At 39.6% G+C, this 18,954-nt stretch overlaps 1 protein-coding gene across 4 annotated transcripts; it reads left to right on the top strand.

Annotated features, from left to right (window-relative positions):
* The first annotated feature begins 156 nt into the window (after positions 1-156).
* LOC135482442 (ras GTPase-activating protein 1-like) lies at positions 157-18,483 on the top strand. Of its 4 annotated transcripts, none has more exons than XM_064762430.1 (21): positions 157-249; positions 1,688-1,837; positions 2,583-2,718; positions 3,809-3,879; positions 4,979-5,178; positions 5,581-5,725; positions 6,009-6,084; positions 6,358-6,508; positions 6,848-6,921; positions 7,273-7,346; positions 7,750-7,837; positions 8,155-8,384; positions 8,682-8,758; positions 9,022-9,197; positions 9,506-9,674; positions 9,883-10,025; positions 10,374-10,644; positions 10,856-11,022; positions 11,204-11,326; positions 11,718-11,729; positions 12,457-18,483. In XM_064762430.1, exons 1-21 carry the CDS (start codon positions 167-169, stop codon positions 12,529-12,531), a joined length of 2,691 nt encoding a protein of 896 aa, XP_064618500.1. In that variant the 5' UTR covers positions 157-166; the 3' UTR covers positions 12,532-18,483. The 4 variants fall into 4 exon arrangements, with proteins under 4 accessions (XP_064618500.1, XP_064618498.1, XP_064618501.1 ...); XM_064762428.1 differs by having other exon boundaries at positions 6,836-6,921; XM_064762431.1 differs by lacking the exon at positions 11,718-11,729.
* The last annotated feature ends 471 nt before the right edge of the window (positions 18,484-18,954 follow it).

The raw sequence follows: 18,954 nt of genomic DNA, 5'->3' as shown, positions 1-18,954 counted from the left end.
ATAACCTAGATAGCAATTTGATTTCATTTTAGTTTTCCTAGTTTTTAAATTTTATATTGATATCTTAGGCAATTTACTATTTAATTTTTACTTGCTTTAATTTTAAGTCCGTGACAGAAAAACCAAGAAGCCGAGTATCCGGCCGATCATGGCCGAAAAAGACAGGATGAGAGCTGAAGATTTTGAAAGCCCGTTTGAGGCCGTTAATATCAAAATTAACCATAGTTTGGATGCGCCTCCAGATGCTGAGTAAGTCGGGAATTGCTAAATGCTAATTTTTAAGTGAACGCAAGCCCCATTTCCCCTTCAAATCGTTTGTCAAATAAGTCCCAAATTTCACTTCTTCAGATTTTTTACTTTTTTCTCATCATCTTCTCACTTTTCTGCAAATTTCAACTCGATTCCATTATGTAGGCTATGTTCATTCGTCAACAGAGGAGATCAGCTGTCCAGTATGTGATCCTCTAGGTAACAAGTCATCATGAACATTCTCAACTCCATTCCCTTGTTCGATCAAGATTTTTGACCCAAGTCGAAAGACGTACGGTAGTCGGTATACCGTTTTCAATTCATGATGATTGATGGACGCCTATAGATTCATGCACTTGATTGGGAACAACGTTTACATGACGTAGTGTTGGCCGTCGTCACGTCACCATGCATTTTACATTGGTGTAACGTGACGTGACGCGACGTTTTCGTAAACGTTGGTCCCAATCAAGTGCATGGATCTATAGTAGTGTCCTTTGGCTTAGGCATGTCTCGTCAACTCGACATTGGTAGGCCTACATTGGCATTGCAATCGATTTCAATTGCGTTCGATCTTGACATCATTTGCAAACCCATTTGTCTTAGAGGACCATTCATGATATCTATTAAAAGGATCGTACTCATAGTCTGCATCGCATCTAGACTGATAGAGAGACAATGTAACAGCCTGTGAAGGTCATTGTGAGAATTGTGTTACCATTAGAGAATCGTCATCCTGGTGAGGGACATCGTTACACCGTAGATCAAAAGTGTAATGTTGCACAGCCCTTCAGCTTCAGGTTGTTGTTAATTGGGACATGAGAACGTCATAACACTCAATAACAGGACCGTCCCTACACGTACGTCCTTCGGGGTACCTTGTCAATGTCATACCAATGCAGATAATTGGAGGGTCAATAATGACTAACCACAAATATGCATCGGCCAGCAGAAAGAGACAATGTCACAACAGTCTGGGACATAAGGACAGATAGAGTAGCACCAACTACAATTGGTTAGAGTTTACTAGAATTGCCGAAGGACAGGGACAATGTATACGTCTTTGTGCAAATCTTGATCGTGCAAGTAAACAAAGCAGTCTAACTGGACAGACACCAATGCTGAAGACCAGTAATGTATCAACAGTACCACTGGTCTCCACGAAGAGACAATGTCACAACCATACAGGCTATTGTCTGGGCGGAATTAGGTCACCATCTGATCCAAAGCCCGCAGAGGGACTGAATCGACTGTACAGTTGTTCAGCAGAGAGATCTTTTTATTTTCCTCTATACTTACGGTATAATTGTTATGGCCCAGGGACTGATTTGCCATATCTGGTAACATGTCTTACATGGCAACTTCTGAAAGCTGCCAATTTTTTTGGGTTTTGCCAAACTGATCCTGTTGACTTTCATGGTTGTTATTTTCCTTACAGTTGGTACCATGGTCGCCTTGACCGCCAGACGGCAGAAGATCGATTGAAGGCAACCAACGAGTATGGAAGCTATCTCATCCGTGAGAGTGATCGGCGCCCTGGATCCTATGTCTTGTCCTTTTACGGCAAGACGGGGATCAATCACTTCAGGTAGGTTAGGGTATTCACTTTCACAGATATTCATTATCAGTGCAATCATGACTATGAACACATTGTGTTAAACTGACTAGTTCCCTATTTCTGTGAGTTGGCATACAAGTATATCCAGGAATATATTTACAGAATGACTGAATCATGGCCAATTGAGCCATACATAGCTTTTACTTTTGTCTCCCAGGGATTTCTAACATCAGTGAACATAACATGCCATCAATTATTATGAAAGTATCCTGTGTCTCTTGGTATGTTTTGTATGTACCAAAGCTTAATTGGTTATGAAGTGTTTGGGGTATGATTGAAAACTATACAGAGCTCAAATTAACCTTGCAATTTCCATCTGTGGCTGAAAAAATGTGTTCAATGAGTACCGAATGGAACCAGGAGCTCAATTCAGTTCTCTGCAGGTGTAGCCCTTTCTTACCTCTGTCACTGATAGAGGCAATTTATACCCTATTTGCTATTCAAGCTCTGTAACAAGGCCTAAGCTTAAAATGGAATGAATTGATCCAATGTGACTTCATCCTCAAATACTTTAGAATTGAAAATGTTTTGTGTTAACACTATCACATTTATATGGCCACGAAATTATTGTTACAATGTTGCAAAACAATGAGAGGCTTCCAGTACCCCAAAGAACTTCACGAAAAACTGCAAAATAAAATGCAAATAAACTGCAAATACTTCCGAGGTAACGATACTTCAGAAAAAATTACATTTCACGAATTTCTGATTGCAGGATCACTGCTATGTGTGGTGACTTTTACATCGGTGGTCGGCAATTCGCCTCGCTTAGCCAGCTGATTGGATATTACTCCAGTTACTCTGATCTCCTCAAGGGAGAGAGGCTCAATTGTCCAGTGGCGCCACCAGTGGTAAGTTTTTGAATCACTGTGTTGTTTTAACCACTCCTGATGACTTTTTCGGAACAATCTGCGCATACCTGGCAAATGATAGTATCAGAATTCAGATACTCTGCTGGCACATTGGAGTGCATACTAGAATAGTTCAGCTGAACAAATCGGCAACAAGGAGTCATATAATTGGTCATCATGTCATTGTGTCATGGCCAAAATGACATAACTAGGTCAACATCTTGATGACAAGCATCAATCATTTACTTTAATGTACCAAGTTTGCATAGAACTAGAAGACCAAGCTCATAGTTTTTACAAATGAGATAAGGCTAAGCACAAACTGGATTAGCCTAGGTACTTCGGCCCACTTGTCCAAATAAGTTTTAGCAAACCAAGCAGTCATGACAGTTAGTTTGAAACATGACTTCCTCCAGTTCCTGTGTTGCAATGACAGTTTTAGACTAATTGACCTTTGGATTATACATGTATTGTTATTGTTATCACATGGCCTCCCTCCCACTCGATTATACAGGGTGCATCAAAAGGTGTACAAAGTCACCCTTGCTATCATTTTACTCTATCTTGAGAAATGCAACTTTTTATCGAAAAGGATGAGAAAAGTAAAAGGCCTTGAAAATAAGGTTGATAGTTAGTTGTAATGATCATTCCTATCGCTGCATGTAGCTATTCTGATCTCATTTTCTCCCTTGGGCCTACTTGATGAATGAGCAGACTGCTTGTTTAATCTACCGGTAATCATGATATTCTGTGTTGACAGTGTCTGTGATGATGTTGTCAGAGACACACTCTGGCCTTTGACGTGATAATTTTTGGCCTCCCACACTGTCACAGTCAAAATAGCGGCATGAAAATGAGCTGCCACTTGCAACGTGTTAGATTAATTCAAGAAGGGGATGTAACATATGATTTGTCCTGCTGAGGGACTAATGATGGTTTGAATTCGTTTGTATCAAGTATTCTTTTTAAAAACATCGGAGGTGGGGTTTTAAGTGAGATGTACAGTGGCACCTCCCTCAGTGAACACCTCGCTATCCAGAACACCCTTTCCATTAAGAACATGTATTTCAAATGATATCTCTCATTTCAGCCCGTGGATGACCAGAGGAGGGTCATAGCAACACTCCCATACAAGGGCATCATTGATACAGATGAACTAGAGTATGTAATCGAAACAAATTCTCCATCCCCTGACTGTCTGTCCTACTTCATGTTTTTGGTTGGGGCCCACCATCTTTTGTTGGATAATGCTTTTTTTTCATACCGGTCGGTATTGCAATTCTGTTAGATTGAATTTATCCAAAAAATGTCATTGTGAAATTGAACTGTATTGACAAATTTTCTTGAATTTTACACAATGGTTATGAATTCCCAGACGTATTAAGTAGGCCTACTGCAGACTGAAATGGGATCTCTCCGGGAAACTGACATCTTTCTTGAAGGTGAATTGAAGGGCTCTGGAGAGTCAGTTATCTGCAAATTGCCTTGGTCTTGGTGCCCCTCCCTAGGAAATTGGGTTGGGAAAAACTTTCATAGAAATTCTTTCTTATTCCAAGAAAGAATTTCAATTACAATAGCACAATTTATTCATAGTGGCAAATAGTTATTGCAGCATATAAGAGCTTTGACAAAAATCAGATCAGCAGAACTGGATTTTCTCTCCAGCCTGGCACACTGGAGTGCAGCATACCTACATTATTTGTTTAGCGCATACATCTCAATTTGGATTTATAAACAATCAAAAGTGTTTGTAGTTCAGACGTCCCAATTTTACAACAATGAGAAGACTGTTGACAGCTGTCACCACATTCATTGAAAATTTCAATGCTGGTATAGAACTTGTCAAATTGCCAAAACGTTCAAAACGCCAGAAATTACGATATTTTAGGTAAATATTGTCACTTTATCATCATTGATGAACCAGGCATACAATAAAACCACAATTTCTCAATTTGTAATGTTCTAGGAAACCCTAGAATTACCTTTAGCAGGGGATGGGGGTCGGGTAAAATTTTTTTCAAATACTTCGTTGTCGTTTCGTCACCTGGTGACCAGCCATGGAGTGGAGTTTCATCATCACTGTTGAATACACTCTAGTTTCCTATTGATGAAAACTTTCGAAAAACATCTTGAAATTTCCCAGTATGTTTATTTTACCACTAAGCAATGGATAATGTTCTCAGAAATTTTGGAAAAGCAATGACTGTCATAAATTTGGATCAATTGTCTTGTTATGCATGTATATTTTTGGCCATTTCAGCTTCATGAAGGGCGATATCTTTATTGTTCACAATGAGTTGGGCGACGGTTGGCTGTGGGTGACGTCACAGAGGACCAATGAGAGTGGTATTGTCTATCACGGCCTCTTGGAAGAGCTGAATAGCGTCGATCCTATTGAAACCCTCGAATATTTCCACAGCGACATTACAAAGGAGGAAGCAGCTGAAAAACTCGCTCTTAGTAAGTTGAACAGTATGGACGTGTTTGACTTTGCCTGGAACACACTCCTTGCATCCTTTTGCATGCGTGGAGAGTGGGCAGAACAATGCAAGAATGAAATATAAAAAAGTTATAATATTTCTGGGGCCCTTTTAAGTTATTGCTACCATCTGTGGGAGAGATAAATATATTTGGATAAAATCCTCAAAAACATGCACGTTGGTGGTGACTACTGCATACTCAGAATGAGGTGTCCAGTGGCCATATTCTTTTGTTTATCATAGAAAAGTCAGAAGAATAAGGTCAATTTAGTGTCTGTCGTTGTCAAACTTCTCTATTAAACCCACTCGAAATTACCGTAACCACTTTGAATATGATAGAAGTAAAATTAAACTTTAACATTTTGCCCAATTATTTTTCCAGCTGGTCAGTGTAGCTTTCTCGTGCGACCAAGTGATAACTCTCCCGGTAACTACTCCCTGTTCTTCCTCTGCCTACAAAAGGTGAATCGATTCAGGATCGAAAAAGTCGGCCGTCAGTTTTTTATGGGAGGTCGATATTTTGACAGGTAAGTTATGGTAGTTGACTTGGTAATTACAGAATAGAAGTCTGCTTTGGTACTGAGAAAAGGACATTGATGTCACATCATTTATGATATTGTTCTGTCCTTTGAAACAATATCAGCGAACATCTCCTGATTAGGGGCTTTAAGGAATAGGACAGATTGCCAAGGGGGGGGTCGTAAACAGGTCATTTCAGTTACTCAGAGCCCTGATGTGTCTTGAAAACTTTGTTGTTGATATTGTTTGTTCTTTACTTCTAATTAGCATTGTTATGATTGTTTTTGACAGCATCGCTTCGATTGTTGAGAGATACAAAAAGGAAGAAATTGTTGAAGGATATACTCTCCTCCAGCCTGTTCAGCGAGTAAGTATCACAATTCAGATTTCTCATTTCGTTGGCTTTCTCATCATTTTGATTCCTTGTACGTAAACCAAATATCACAAACTAAATGGAAAAGTTAAAGTTAAAAGTTAAGTCTGCTGGGCTATAGCCCTGGCTCAGTACAACTTATGAGTCCTTAGATTATCCCGGATTGTGTAGTATGAAGTGACGAGGAGTATCACTCCCTGGATAAGATGCTGATCTGTTGCAAGTTATATGATATCTTATTATTTCCTGATCGATTTCTTTTTTCAGGAGCGTTACTTCGTTCATGACAATGATGAGTTCGACAATAACGACAGCGACTCGATCTACGCGTCCATCAAGAAAAGTTCCGGACCAAATTTCTTTTCCAACAGAAATGACAGGATAATACTCAAGGGTTATATAAACAAATCTCAGAAAGGTAATAAGTTTGTAAAATGTTCATGTTTTTATGTAGTGCCTTAAAAAATTCTAGTGCTCTGGTGCTCTGCTGCAATCGCTGTTGCTATTTGCAACAAAAAGATCTCTAGTTTGCGGTCAAAATTGCCAATTGCTTGGTAAATGAACAATGTTGTTGCATGCAATCAGGATTGCATGTCCTAGCTATTGAAATCCCTCATTTGCTGGGTGCTTAAGTTGAGCATAGGATCACACAAAAATCTGGTAAGAAGAGCTTTCAAGGGTCACAAGTGCAAAATATTCCAAAGTAAATTTTCTTGATCCCTTTCTCAGTGATATTTTATTTCAGTTTCCTTTTCAGCTAAAAAGTGGAAGACCATGTACTTCATCTTGAACGGGACGGAACAACAGATATATTTCTTTGAGAGTGTTAAAGTAAGCATGAGCATTTCGAGCCTTGTGGCAGAGTTTGCTGCCGTTCAAAATACCCTCTTCAGGAATGGCTGGATCTCATGATACTTGATACTAGAATCAGGTTATTCTTATTTTGCTTATTTGTGCTCCAACAGTCGAGAGATGAACCTTTAGAGTAATCTTAGCCTGAACTTCTGGTTGTAATGATGTCCTCAATAGACTAATTTCTAATGAACGGAAATCATTATCAAAGACCTCATAATCTCCCCGAACAGCTTAGTAATGCTAATGAACAGGATGTTGTGGGAGTCCACTCTTTTATAACTAGCTCCTTTGCTTTGTTGTCACCTATGTATGTTCCCTGCTTTTCAGCGCTCACGACCAAAGAGTTTGATTGACTTGAATTACACGTCCCTTTACCCTGTACACGAGAGCTTCTTTGGAAGGTGAGTTTGTAATTTGACATCAGAAATAGCAAGATTTTTGCCTCGGCTCTGGAAAGACCTTTGAATTTTCAAAATTGGGCCGAGAATAATCATTTCGAGGCATATTTTTGCCAGATGGACAGTTCTAAGCATGTTCACGTGGGGAGGAGGTGGATTATGGATGATGGCAGAATATTGGGTCATCTAAATCAATCAAAGTTGATCCAAATGTTATTTCCCTGCCGACATCTCTCAGAATATATCAATCTAAACACTTGTGGGATGGACAGATACCACTTATTATGATTTCTGATGTCTTTATGGTAAGATATCACTTACTGCCTGCTGCCTTTTCAAGGCAGTATGATCTTGTACGAGAAGTTTTTATCGTGTTTTCTTATTTTGAGTAATGTTCTTCTTTCAGACCGCACTGTTTCCAGTTAGTCGTCCGTGCCTTGAATCACCATGAATCGCCCCATTATCTTTGTGCCGACTCATCAGATGAGGCTGCAGTGAGTATCTCGATACAAAAGGAGGTGGAGATGGCAAGAGGGGGGGGAGATGATGTGTGGTAGTGTGTGTGCAAAACATGTCCTCGGCTGTTGGGTTTCAGTAACATGATCCAAACATTTTCTGCCGAACACTTTGTTTAATTTGGCAGATGCATATTCACGATATCAAAATCTGTGATTTAGACCGTTTGAACAGTTTTGCCTCATTCCAGCTACTTCTGAGTACCCGTAGTCTATAATTAGCATACATGTAATTCTTTCTCTGATTTCAATGTCTAAAACATTGTTGTTAAAAATTGTTGTTTGACTGATTGCAGGAATTCATCCAAGCACTCCGGCCCTTCTGTGTCAATACGCAACAGAGGAATAAAGATAAACCAATTAAAGAGTTGTGGAGCCTAACCATATGCATTTCAGAGGCCCACAACTTATCCGTGAAACAGATCCCCCATCCATATTGTGTAATATCGTTAAACGATATCAGAGTGTGCCGGACGCAGGTTAAGGAGTCCCCTAATCCTGTGTGGGATGAAGAGTTTGTGCTTGAGTAAGTTTGTGATTCAGAAACTATTATCAAACTGTGCCGAATGGAGGAAGACCTTGACGTTACAGTGTCAAACAGTGACGCTCAAAAGCATAGGCTGGGTTCACATGGGATTGTCCCTTTTGATGCTTTCTGAGTGTTTTCAAAAGTCTCTGCCACAATAATGCATTACCCTGGTGACAGTCAACGCCCCATAGCATGTTGTCGTTTTGCCCAAACCCTATTGGTCAGTGTCAGGCATTTGTTTCTTTGTTGTCGACTGGAAGATAGCTACTGACTCGACTGTTCTGTTCTTTGCAGGGATCTACCTCCGGATGTGGACAATTTCAAGGTGACCATCTTCAACAAATCTAAAAGGTCTAAGGACACAGAAGTGGGTAAGTTCCTTTGTTTGATATAGGAGTAGAATTGCCTGGTTTTGCTGTGAGGGGTTGCATTTGTCTGCTGAGTCAACTATTTGGGCCATGTTGGTAAGCTTCATTAAGAATTCCTAAAAGACTGTCAGGTTATTTGCAGTGACTTAATAATCCTTTTGCTGATACTTGGGTCTTATTAGGCAGGGGACATAGAGAAGACCTAATGGGCTTACCGTTCTTTACAGTTGCCATCAACTTTGACAAAATCATTTTCTGAATTACAGTTCAAATGTGTCAAATGCTGTCTGAAATCCAAGAAGGTGAGATGGTGGAAGAATGGTTTAACCTCGCCCCAATCGGACAGCAGGGCAAGGGTGAGGCCCAGGGAACGTTGAGAGTAAAATGCCGCTACAGACACGAGATTGTGATGCCCATAGCTGAGTATAGTGGTATGATAGAGGTAAAGAAATGCCTTCAACTTGTGAAAAGAACAATGAAACTCACTCATCTGACTATGCTGCGAATGCGCATGTGTTTTTTTCTCCAAGTGCTTTGATGCGTGTCTATATGCCTGTGTCAGTTCTACCTAATGTTGTTTGAACAAAATTGACCCCAAGTCATACTGGCTACTTTGATGTATTGCTAAGCTTAGCCTTAAGGCCTGTGCCGTTCGTTAAGAATTTGGAATTTCCAATTGTGTCAATACAGACTGACTGTCAATGCCTCAATTTTTGATATCATTAACACCAACTATCAATCTGATTGCAGCTTCTCCTAGCCAAAGATCTCGAGGTGGTCCTAGCTCTGGATTGCCTGCTTCCCAAATGTGGCTACGACAGGATCCCGCTCGCTGAAGCCTTGCTACGGATTTTCCGTCATGAACGCCAGGAGGCGCTTCTGATCAAGACGCTGAATGACTTGGAAATACATAGGGAAGGTAAGAAAAGAAATCACCGCAAGCACTTTAGTGGACCAGTGTGCTCTTTTAGAACACAGGAAACTAGCCCCTGCCCTGTCAGTTGCATTCGATTGGACCTCTGTAGTCTGAACAAGGGCAGCATTTGTCAGTTGAAAGGATGTCTCTGGTTAGACCAGTTCTCTTGTAAATGAATATCATGTCATGAGTCAACATTTTCTCATTACAGACACAGTCTCCACCCTATTCCGAGGCAACTCCTTGGCCACCACCTTAATGGAACAGTATATGAAGATGACTGCATCGGGCTTCGTTCACGCAGCTATCAGGGATTCGGTGCAGTCTATTGTGGACAACAAACAATGTTGTGAGGTGAGTTCTATTGACTTACTTGACTTAAACCCTGTTATTCCAAGTTGAGCATAGGTCGCCAACAAGATTTTTCCACTTCCTCCTGTCCTGGGCAGTTCTCTCAACTTGGGTCCAGTTCATCCCTATCATCCTAGCCTCATGTTGTGTCGATCGTCGCCATAGTCACACTGTTCATTACATTGGAAAGTGCAGTGGCACAGGGGGAGAGCATCCAATATGTGATCAGAAAATCCTGGGTTCGAGCATCGAGGCTCAGTCAGAGCCACTCGGAAATTTCAACTGGTCTAGTACCGGTAATTACATTTCATGTCTTTATTTTCTGTTCACCGTGGTGTTATTGTGTTTCAGTTGAATCCGCACATGTTGGGTGAAAACCCAGGAGAAGCTGTGACGAACGCCCAGCACCTCCTTGACATCCTGAGCCTCGTTGTTGAAGATGTCTTCGGCTCTACGGAGCAGTGTCCTGATGTGCTTCGCTACATCTGTAGATGTCTACAGGAAAGTGCCAACGCCAAATGGGAGGATGAGAACGTGCGGACGCGTGTCGTCAGTGGGTTTATTTTCCTACGGTTGTTGTGTCCAGCGATTATCAATCCCCGGATGTTCAATCTCATCACAGGTTGGTACAGTCTTTTCCTTGTGAAATTTTACCGTTTGATTAAACGAAAACCACGTATAGAGGGCTATTGTCATTATCGTTGAGAAGTTGGATAAATAACAACAACCCCTCCCACCATGTCTTCATCACTGGAATCTAATATCCACATTCTGTGATGAATTCTTTTCTGATTGTATTGCTTCTTATTGTGTGTTGTACATGTTTATTTCAGAGACTCCGTCAGACGTTGCCGTAAGAACGCTGAAACTTGTTGCCAAGTCACTTCAGAATCTGGCGAACCTGGTAGAATTTGGTGCTAAGGAGCCGTACATGGGTGTGCTCAATCCCTTCATTGTCACAAACAAAGAGAGGATGGTCACATTTCTCAATCGACTATCAGTAAGTAGAATAACAACAAGTGGCTGCAAACGAGCTATTTAAAACACTGTTACCTGTGATTTCAGTCGCATGCAACGATTATCACAGGTTTGCAGAAACAGAACTGGTGGTCTAAAGATCTGTGGTCTGAATCAAAGTTCTGACAGTTTGACATGCTATTTTGACATTTGTTTATTTTCAGGATGTACACGATAACCCGATATCAAATGAGCCAATCTCTGGGTCGATAGCTCGTGATCTAGCCACGATCCATCAGATCTGTGCTTCTCATCTTACAGACCTCAGCAACATGGCTCAAATTCAGGTACGTTCAAAATCTATGCTTTAAAGTAGTCGTCTGAAGTAGTGGCCCTGTGATAGAATAGAGTTGCATTGATAGGCATGCCTGCCTGTGAGTCAGTAACTTCTCCCTCTACTGTGATTGGACTTTTTGGTGCACGCTAGACAGTCAGTCGGTTTTCGGTAGCAAAGTCTGCTGTTCTAGAGCAGAGTTCTGCCACAGAGTCCCAAGAGCTTTGTGGTCAGGGTGGTGTCCTTGGGCCAGTATTCCTCTGTATTCTTCAAAAGGGAGCAGGTCTGAAGCACAGTTTGTGATCAAGTATATATTACAGTGTATGCTAAAAAATGCTTATTACTGTATATCAGTTTAGCAGAAATGTTTTTATACTGAGCTATTTTTTCATTGATGAATACAGCCTAAACTCAGGGTAAGTCGGTATGTTGTTGTGGTCAAAAATTTGCTGAATTCTGTTGTAATGTACTGTGTAATTAGTATTCGTTGATGCTTATCAAGATTTTCTCTTCTAATCCAATATAGACAATTCCCAAATTCAGCCAGGTTTTCCTCATCCACAGCGTCATTTCAAGCATAATCTACCAATATACCTCACGTAATAAAGAGGTGGCATGAATGGGGTCAGAGTTGTGTCATTTTTTCGATGTGATAACAATTTGAAATTTTATTCTGTGCGAAAAAGGCTGTGGTTGATGAAACAGTGGACAAGAGCCGGCCAATGGGTGATATGAATTAAGACTAGCAAATGGTGTCACTTAAGTTTTGAACGGAAAGGGCTAGTGTAAATGTATATGGAGTACTATTATAGATAAAACTATTTGCTAGTCTATATTCATATCACCCATTGTAGATTCAGTTGGTTCGAAAATTGTCTGTTGGATAGTATTTTAGGTGTTGTGATGTTCACTTCAAAGTGGCATGAATGTCAAAGGATGCAGTTCACCAATCGTTGTGTTAATAAGTCCTCATAATTGCTTCTGCACTGGTAATATCAGTAATTTTGAGAAAAATAAGTTGGTTGGAATCAAAATTCGTGTGCATATAATAATGCGGAAGACTCAAACTTCTTTGAAACAGGTTCTAAAGTTTGAAATAAATTTGCTTGTGGTCTTATTTCCTATTTGGTTTTCTCATTTCAGCCGAGTCTGAAAAAGCTCATCACCGTCATCACCATGTTGTCCAAACACAAAGAACGCTACATGGAGGAGACGTGACACACACAGCGGCGGTGGAAACCACCTGACATTCTTCCACTCCTCTGTATGGTACTGGCGCTGATCTTCTACTGCCTCGATCAATGTTGGTCTCTTGTTGGTCGCTTCTAGATGATCCCAGCCTTTGTTGGTGAAACTCTCCTCGCTGATGCCCTGCAATCGCTAGGGATTTTAGTTCTGCTTGAAACGTGCTGAATAGGGGAATCCTGGATTCGAATTTTGTTCTGCTGAACTGTACTGCAGTGGAGGTACATGCCCTGATTTGTTCATGAATATTTGACATTCTGTTTTAACTGTCCTAAAGTCTAATTTCACGTGAAAATAGCACTCGACTTTTTTGGGATTTCACGCAGAAAATGCAGCAGTTGAAAGAAATGTTATATCTCATCTGAAACTTCAAAGTCTGAAGTATTTAAAAATTCGTTTTTGCCAGAATCGGACAAAGCATGACCACTGATGAGCCATTTAAACAAATACTGACAGCATTTGCCAGCGATTTTAGGCTTTTTGCGTGCAGTGCCGTTTGTTTCGTGAAATGGATAGTGATAGGGATTCGTGCACCCTGATGTTGTTGAAGTTGTCTTTATGTATCTACGATACTTGAACTTTGCGGAATTGGGGTTCTATGGATGTGTCCTGATTTTGTTTATGAATTCTATTCATGTTGGGTTTATCATTCTCCTTGAACTATGCTGAAACAGGGTTCTGTGGATCCTTTTTTGTTCTCGTGGGATTTTTCGCTAGAACTGTGCTGAATTGGGAAAGTGCAAATAATTTGACACATAGATGAGTTGTTTTAACATAGGTTTCTATACTTAACAAAATCACAATGTATTCTGCACATAATAACTTCAGACATATGTGGGACATTGTTTATATAACAGATAACACCATTACTAAGATTAGACAAAAATTAATATTTATTGTGTTGTAAACTGAAACTGTTTTGACTATGGCACACACAACTAGTGAGATTACTGTACATGACGTATCAAAAAAATTAAGGTATAAGTACTTGGCAAAAACCAGGTTATTTGATGTTTTCATTTACAGGGCGATAAGATGGCTGGAACTGTCCAATTTTGGCTCAGAAGGACTTTATCCTTATTTTGGCACTGAATTTGTTGACCAATACTTGAGGCATAAGTATGATGTGGCATAATATTTCAGTAATCCTGGCATAAGAGGCATTTGTTGTCTTTCTGAAATTTTGCAAACTCTGAATTGTAGCAGCTGCAAATATTTGCCGGTTATAGTACTCTAAGGGTTAATCAACTTCTGTATACAGGTGCAACACAGTACTTAATAGTGTGCTACGTGGATATCTTTCCTGGATCAGCTTCAACTTCCTACATTGCTGTGAATTGTTGCAACACTGATTTTTTTTAACCAAAATCATTATCCAAACAACAACAATCACATTGTCAGACAGTTATGTCGGCTATTACGCAGTGTCTGTGCAAGATCGGGTCAGATTACCGCAAGTGCTAAATTTACCTCAGTTTTGGCAGAGTTTCTTAAAGATGCTTTGCCCAATGAAAGATTTGAATTTTTCTGTGTTTTCTGTATATCCCTGTAGAAGAATTTTAACTAAGCTACTTAATTGATCATAAGACATCACAGTATCATATGTTTTGCTTGAAATTTTAATCAACTTAAAGGATTGAGATTATGGAATTCGATAAGTAGTTATCTTTAACAATGGCAGTATACCAAATTATACACGAGTACAGAGTGCCTTTAATACACGTACTTGTACCTGATCTAAGTATTGAATAATTCCATCGGATGATCTTTCTTATTGCATATTGCATTAGTTTGTGCTAATGAGCTACTTATTGGGAGTGGCTCTCGACCTGGCCTAAATACATTTCTCATTAGTGACGTGTGAAAAATCACCTGAAAAACCTGTGTGGGAACAATGATTTGATTAGGTTTTTAGGTATTGTGTGTCATATGGTCTGTTTTATCTGGATTTCATTTAACCAGTACAGTACTGAAGCATGTAAAAAATTGTTTCCTTGATATGCCCATGAACCATTTTGCTGGTCAAGTTCATCGTGATCATCTCACACAATCAACCCAGAAAATCCATGCGGCATTTGAGACTTCTCGAATAGGGTACCTATTGTTCTGATGACTGTGCTATTAGACCATTTAACATTTAAGCCCAGTGAGTTAATATGTGTTCTAAAAGGCCTTGGTGACAGCTGAATATCAATGTGTGTTGGAAAATATATAAGGTCTCATTTTGATTGCAGTGGTCTGTATGTTACAATGTTCACGGACTGCGGAGGCTTTTAACCCTTTCACTGCGGGTGATGTGCATAGCACGTCATGTGCATAGGCCAATGTCATGCGGGTGACGTGCCTAGCACGTCGTGACCTTCAAAAATATCAATTCACCAGCACTGGGTCGCAACCTCTCTAAATACGCCAAACGCTCACAGGAATAATCAGTTTCATGCTAATACTGAAGATGGCGACACTTTCAAATAGTTTTGACTGTTCAGTTGATAGTTAGCTGCCCAGTTTATAATTGGTATCGCCTGTCAGCTAAAAAATGGCTGCCACAGTGAAAGGGTTAACAGCAGAAAGGGAAAGTCATAAATTTCCGCCACCTAATTCTGATAAGATATGATTTTGCTGTTGTTGTTTACTGATTAGATAACACCATTTGGCTTTGTTCCCATGGCCCTCGATATTAGCTGTAGTTTATTATAAAATATGGCGAGTCTCATTTGGGTAATCAAAATTGTTCTTCTTTATAATCTAGTTCCTGATTGGGGAACATACTCTTTCATAATTGTCAGTCGAGAGCAAAGATATCAATCAGTGTCCGTTAGATAACAAGAGGTTTGATTACTGGTGGATGAATCTTCATCATAGTGGAATTACTGATCACATGACTGAGAGCATTGCAGTTGCATAAAATCATGATCTTGTTGATGCTTACAATGTACGTCAAGATCAATATACATCGTGCAAGGTTGCCCGAGAAGAGGTATTATCATATGATACACAATGTAGAAGATGGCGAACTCTCATCATTTTGAAATATTTTTGGAAAGGAAACCTTTCTTTGTGTCTCAAGGGAAAATACTAGTACGGTGTTGCTTTACTTTCAGTGTGTTCGAGTACTTAATCAGAATCGTGTTCACCACTACCCGGCATCAATCAACAAATTTGTCAAGCCCACCTTTATTTGTAAGGTGCGTATTACGGATGCTTGGCCCACCGTTTCCATAAGTGTCTACATTATGTCCATTCATAGCACTATTTTGTAAAAGTAACCCAGTCAGTGTTGGTGAAGTTTTCGGGTATTTCTGACTCGTATACATGAACATCATTGTAGTGTAATATGTGTCAACAGATTATATGATGTCTGAAACATACATTGATGTCACCCTTGTGCCTTTCTTGTGAACGTTAGCCTGGTTTTGTATTGTCGTTCCTGTTTTCAGACCAATGTCTGTCCAAGATATGATCAAACAGCTGTTTACTCTTCCCTTTAGGGGTGGTATGGTAAAGCGCAGCGCAAGTGTTGCTTGACTCGGTCAAGTGCTGCTGTCTTATGGAGGAAAATTGGCTGTTACAGTACATGTAAAGTGAATTCCAATTAAAGCTTTGAAATTGATGCACCACAGCTAGTGAAAATGTTTGAGGCAAGCTTTTTATATTTTTGCTGCCAGTTACCATAGAAATCATTATGTTTTATGAAGTAGGTAATCTTATTGCTGATTTCTGTATTTGGTTGGCCATCATAACATCAAAGATTCATGCACTCCCAAAATGGTGACAGTATCACTCAACAGTGAGGTATCAATTCCTTAAACCATGTTTTGCATGAAGCTTGTAAATTTTATATTGCGATGACCAAAAATACATTGAAATCTGTTAAATGAGCTCCCTTTAAGTTTATGTTGAGTTATGTTTTAGGGGTGGGACTTGAAGCGCTGCAGAAATGTTAGTTTTTGTTATCACTTATGTTTTATTGTTCACAACACTGATAACGTTTGCACTATCAGGCCAGACCAATATATTTCTTGAGTAGTTGCAAATGACATGCTGCGTCAATAATGCAATGAAAAAAAACTTGTAGTAACATCTAAACCCTCTTCTATACTCCATTCACAAATTGAGGCACTGCACGCATCAGCAATATGAGTCTCAGCTCCTTTGTTACTATTCAAGAATGTTTGGTCTTGCCTTGGTTATCTATATTTTCAAACTTATCACGCGTTAAAAGTGCTGTGCAAGGCAAGATAAAAATACTAATTTCTGTTGTCATTTCATTATTTTGGAAAACATGAAGGAAAAAAAATTGTGTAGTAACATTTTTACAATGCCTGAGGAATAACATTTAGCAACTTTATTTGGGCAGTTTCTCTGCTATGGTAAATCAAAATTACCACCAAATTTAAAGACTTTCGGACAAGGCCCACTAGTAGAATTGATTGAAATGTTAGTTTACGTGAGACGAACCACAAAAAGAGGTGTGGCCCCAAAAGAGATACAGGTTGGTACAGAATGAATCAAATATGTAAATAGCATTTTTTATGTCGAGGGTTTTTCCCTTAATAGTGACTAGTGAAATTGGTCAGTGTTCGAAAGATTATCACTACTGTATTCATGTCAGTTCACCCACCCTAAGTACCTACTGAGAGATCGAAAGTGTCCGTTCTTTGTTTGATGTCTTGCGTTGTGTGGTCTTCCAATTATCCCACTGGTTCTTGAACAGATTCATGTTAGCTTTGGGTGCTGTGTCCGTCAACCATATCTGCTAAAATCTTTATCAGCTTGATTATGGTCGACCGCTTTCCAAAGCTACCATGGGTTGTTCTAATGTCGTTCCCTATCTAAACCTGGTGCTATAGGTGTTCGTAAATGATGACTTTCGCTTATTTTCGTTTAAGTTTCTGTTCTAAAATGTTCCAAGATATACCACCAAATAATGGTTCAAACTTTGATTTTGAGTTCCATCTAAACAACCATTGTGTAAAAAGTTTCTCTGACCTGAGTCTCATGTGTCTCACGGTCTATTGCGTTCAAGACAAAGAGTTACCTCCCTCATATCCAGTTTCAGGTTTTGCTTCAATTTATACATGTTCCAATGATAAAACCATTAAGTTGAACATTTTCGCATCGCTGAAGTTCCCCCTCTCGAAGAATCATGAAAATACTAGGCTCAGGTTTTACAGTATTCAGCTGAAAATTCTGCATTTGTTCAGTTCACCTATCATAGGTCAATTTAAAACTTAATGAAAATCAGTTCTGTGTCATGTTTTTGGCCACTGTTAAGTACATGTATTCTCTTCTACATTGTAGTATTTCAACGTGTTTGCCTCTCCTGAGAAGTGAAACATCTTTCTCGGACATGCTCTTCAGATTATTACCATTGACGTTGTCACGATTATTTTGTACCCAATAAGTATTATCAATAAGGATGTACCCTGTTCAATCAGGAGTATATCATTTGCTGGTACCATCACCTCTTTACCCGGTTGAAAACAAACTTGTCTCAAACAGCAAAATTTGCAATCGTTTTGGAGTTTTTTGATCGGCTGCTATCCTGTACCAGTTTTGTTTGCTGCCCTGAAGGTTGTGGGTGTCACATATTCGGTCAAAACATAAGCTAATTCATCAAAAATTCTGTGGTTATCATTTGGGTCAAGTACCTTTGAAATCAATGGTTAATTTGAATAAACCTACTTTAGTTTTGTACAGAAAGAAGGTCTGGTGTAAATTTACAATGTAGTTTTCATAAAAGCATTTACTGGTTTTTGTCTGCCAATATCAGTGTTTGACGTGCGACTGATTTAGCAGGGTGCATCCACTCTTAACAGCTTTTTCTCCCTCATTCAAAATTTGTTTTTCTTTGAATGAACCTTAAGTGTACATAGTGGTCTGACCAAGTTTTACATGAATAAATACAGTATATTCTTGAACATATCACAGACTTTTACTTACGCTATGTATTTTATGTCATTCGCTTTACCGGGCAATAGACGGTCAGAGTATTGTCTACTGTTTGGTGGTATTGAACATCTGGAGATAGATCCACGGTGTCATGTCCAAACAAGCTCAGAGTACTTTAAAGAGATCATCTCCCAGCATTCTGATGGCAACTTTTTCCTCTTACTTTAATTTGGAATGGAATCAAAATGGCTATAAGAAGCATGGTTTGTTATGTGTTTCCACCACAATAGGGGGTCGTAGCCCTTTCTTGAAGGGACAAGGAGCGGGCCTCTCTGATAGTCTTGTGGAATATTTGCATATGCTCAGAGAAAAACCACTGGATGAAGAATAGTGTGTCCATTCTCCTGTAGATGGCATCACCATGGTTCCCTAAAGTACAAGTGCTCTCAATCACTTGACATTGACAAAGTCAAGTTAATCTTAAAGGGGAATAGCCTTGTGCGT

Source organism: Lineus longissimus, chromosome 2 (assembly GCF_910592395.1).
Source record: "Lineus longissimus chromosome 2, tnLinLong1.2, whole genome shotgun sequence".
Classification (NCBI taxonomy): domain Eukaryota; kingdom Metazoa; phylum Nemertea; class Pilidiophora; order Heteronemertea; family Lineidae; genus Lineus; species Lineus longissimus.
The sequence above is the reverse complement of the archived record's forward strand: the minus strand, read 5'-3'. Positions and strand labels throughout refer to the sequence as shown.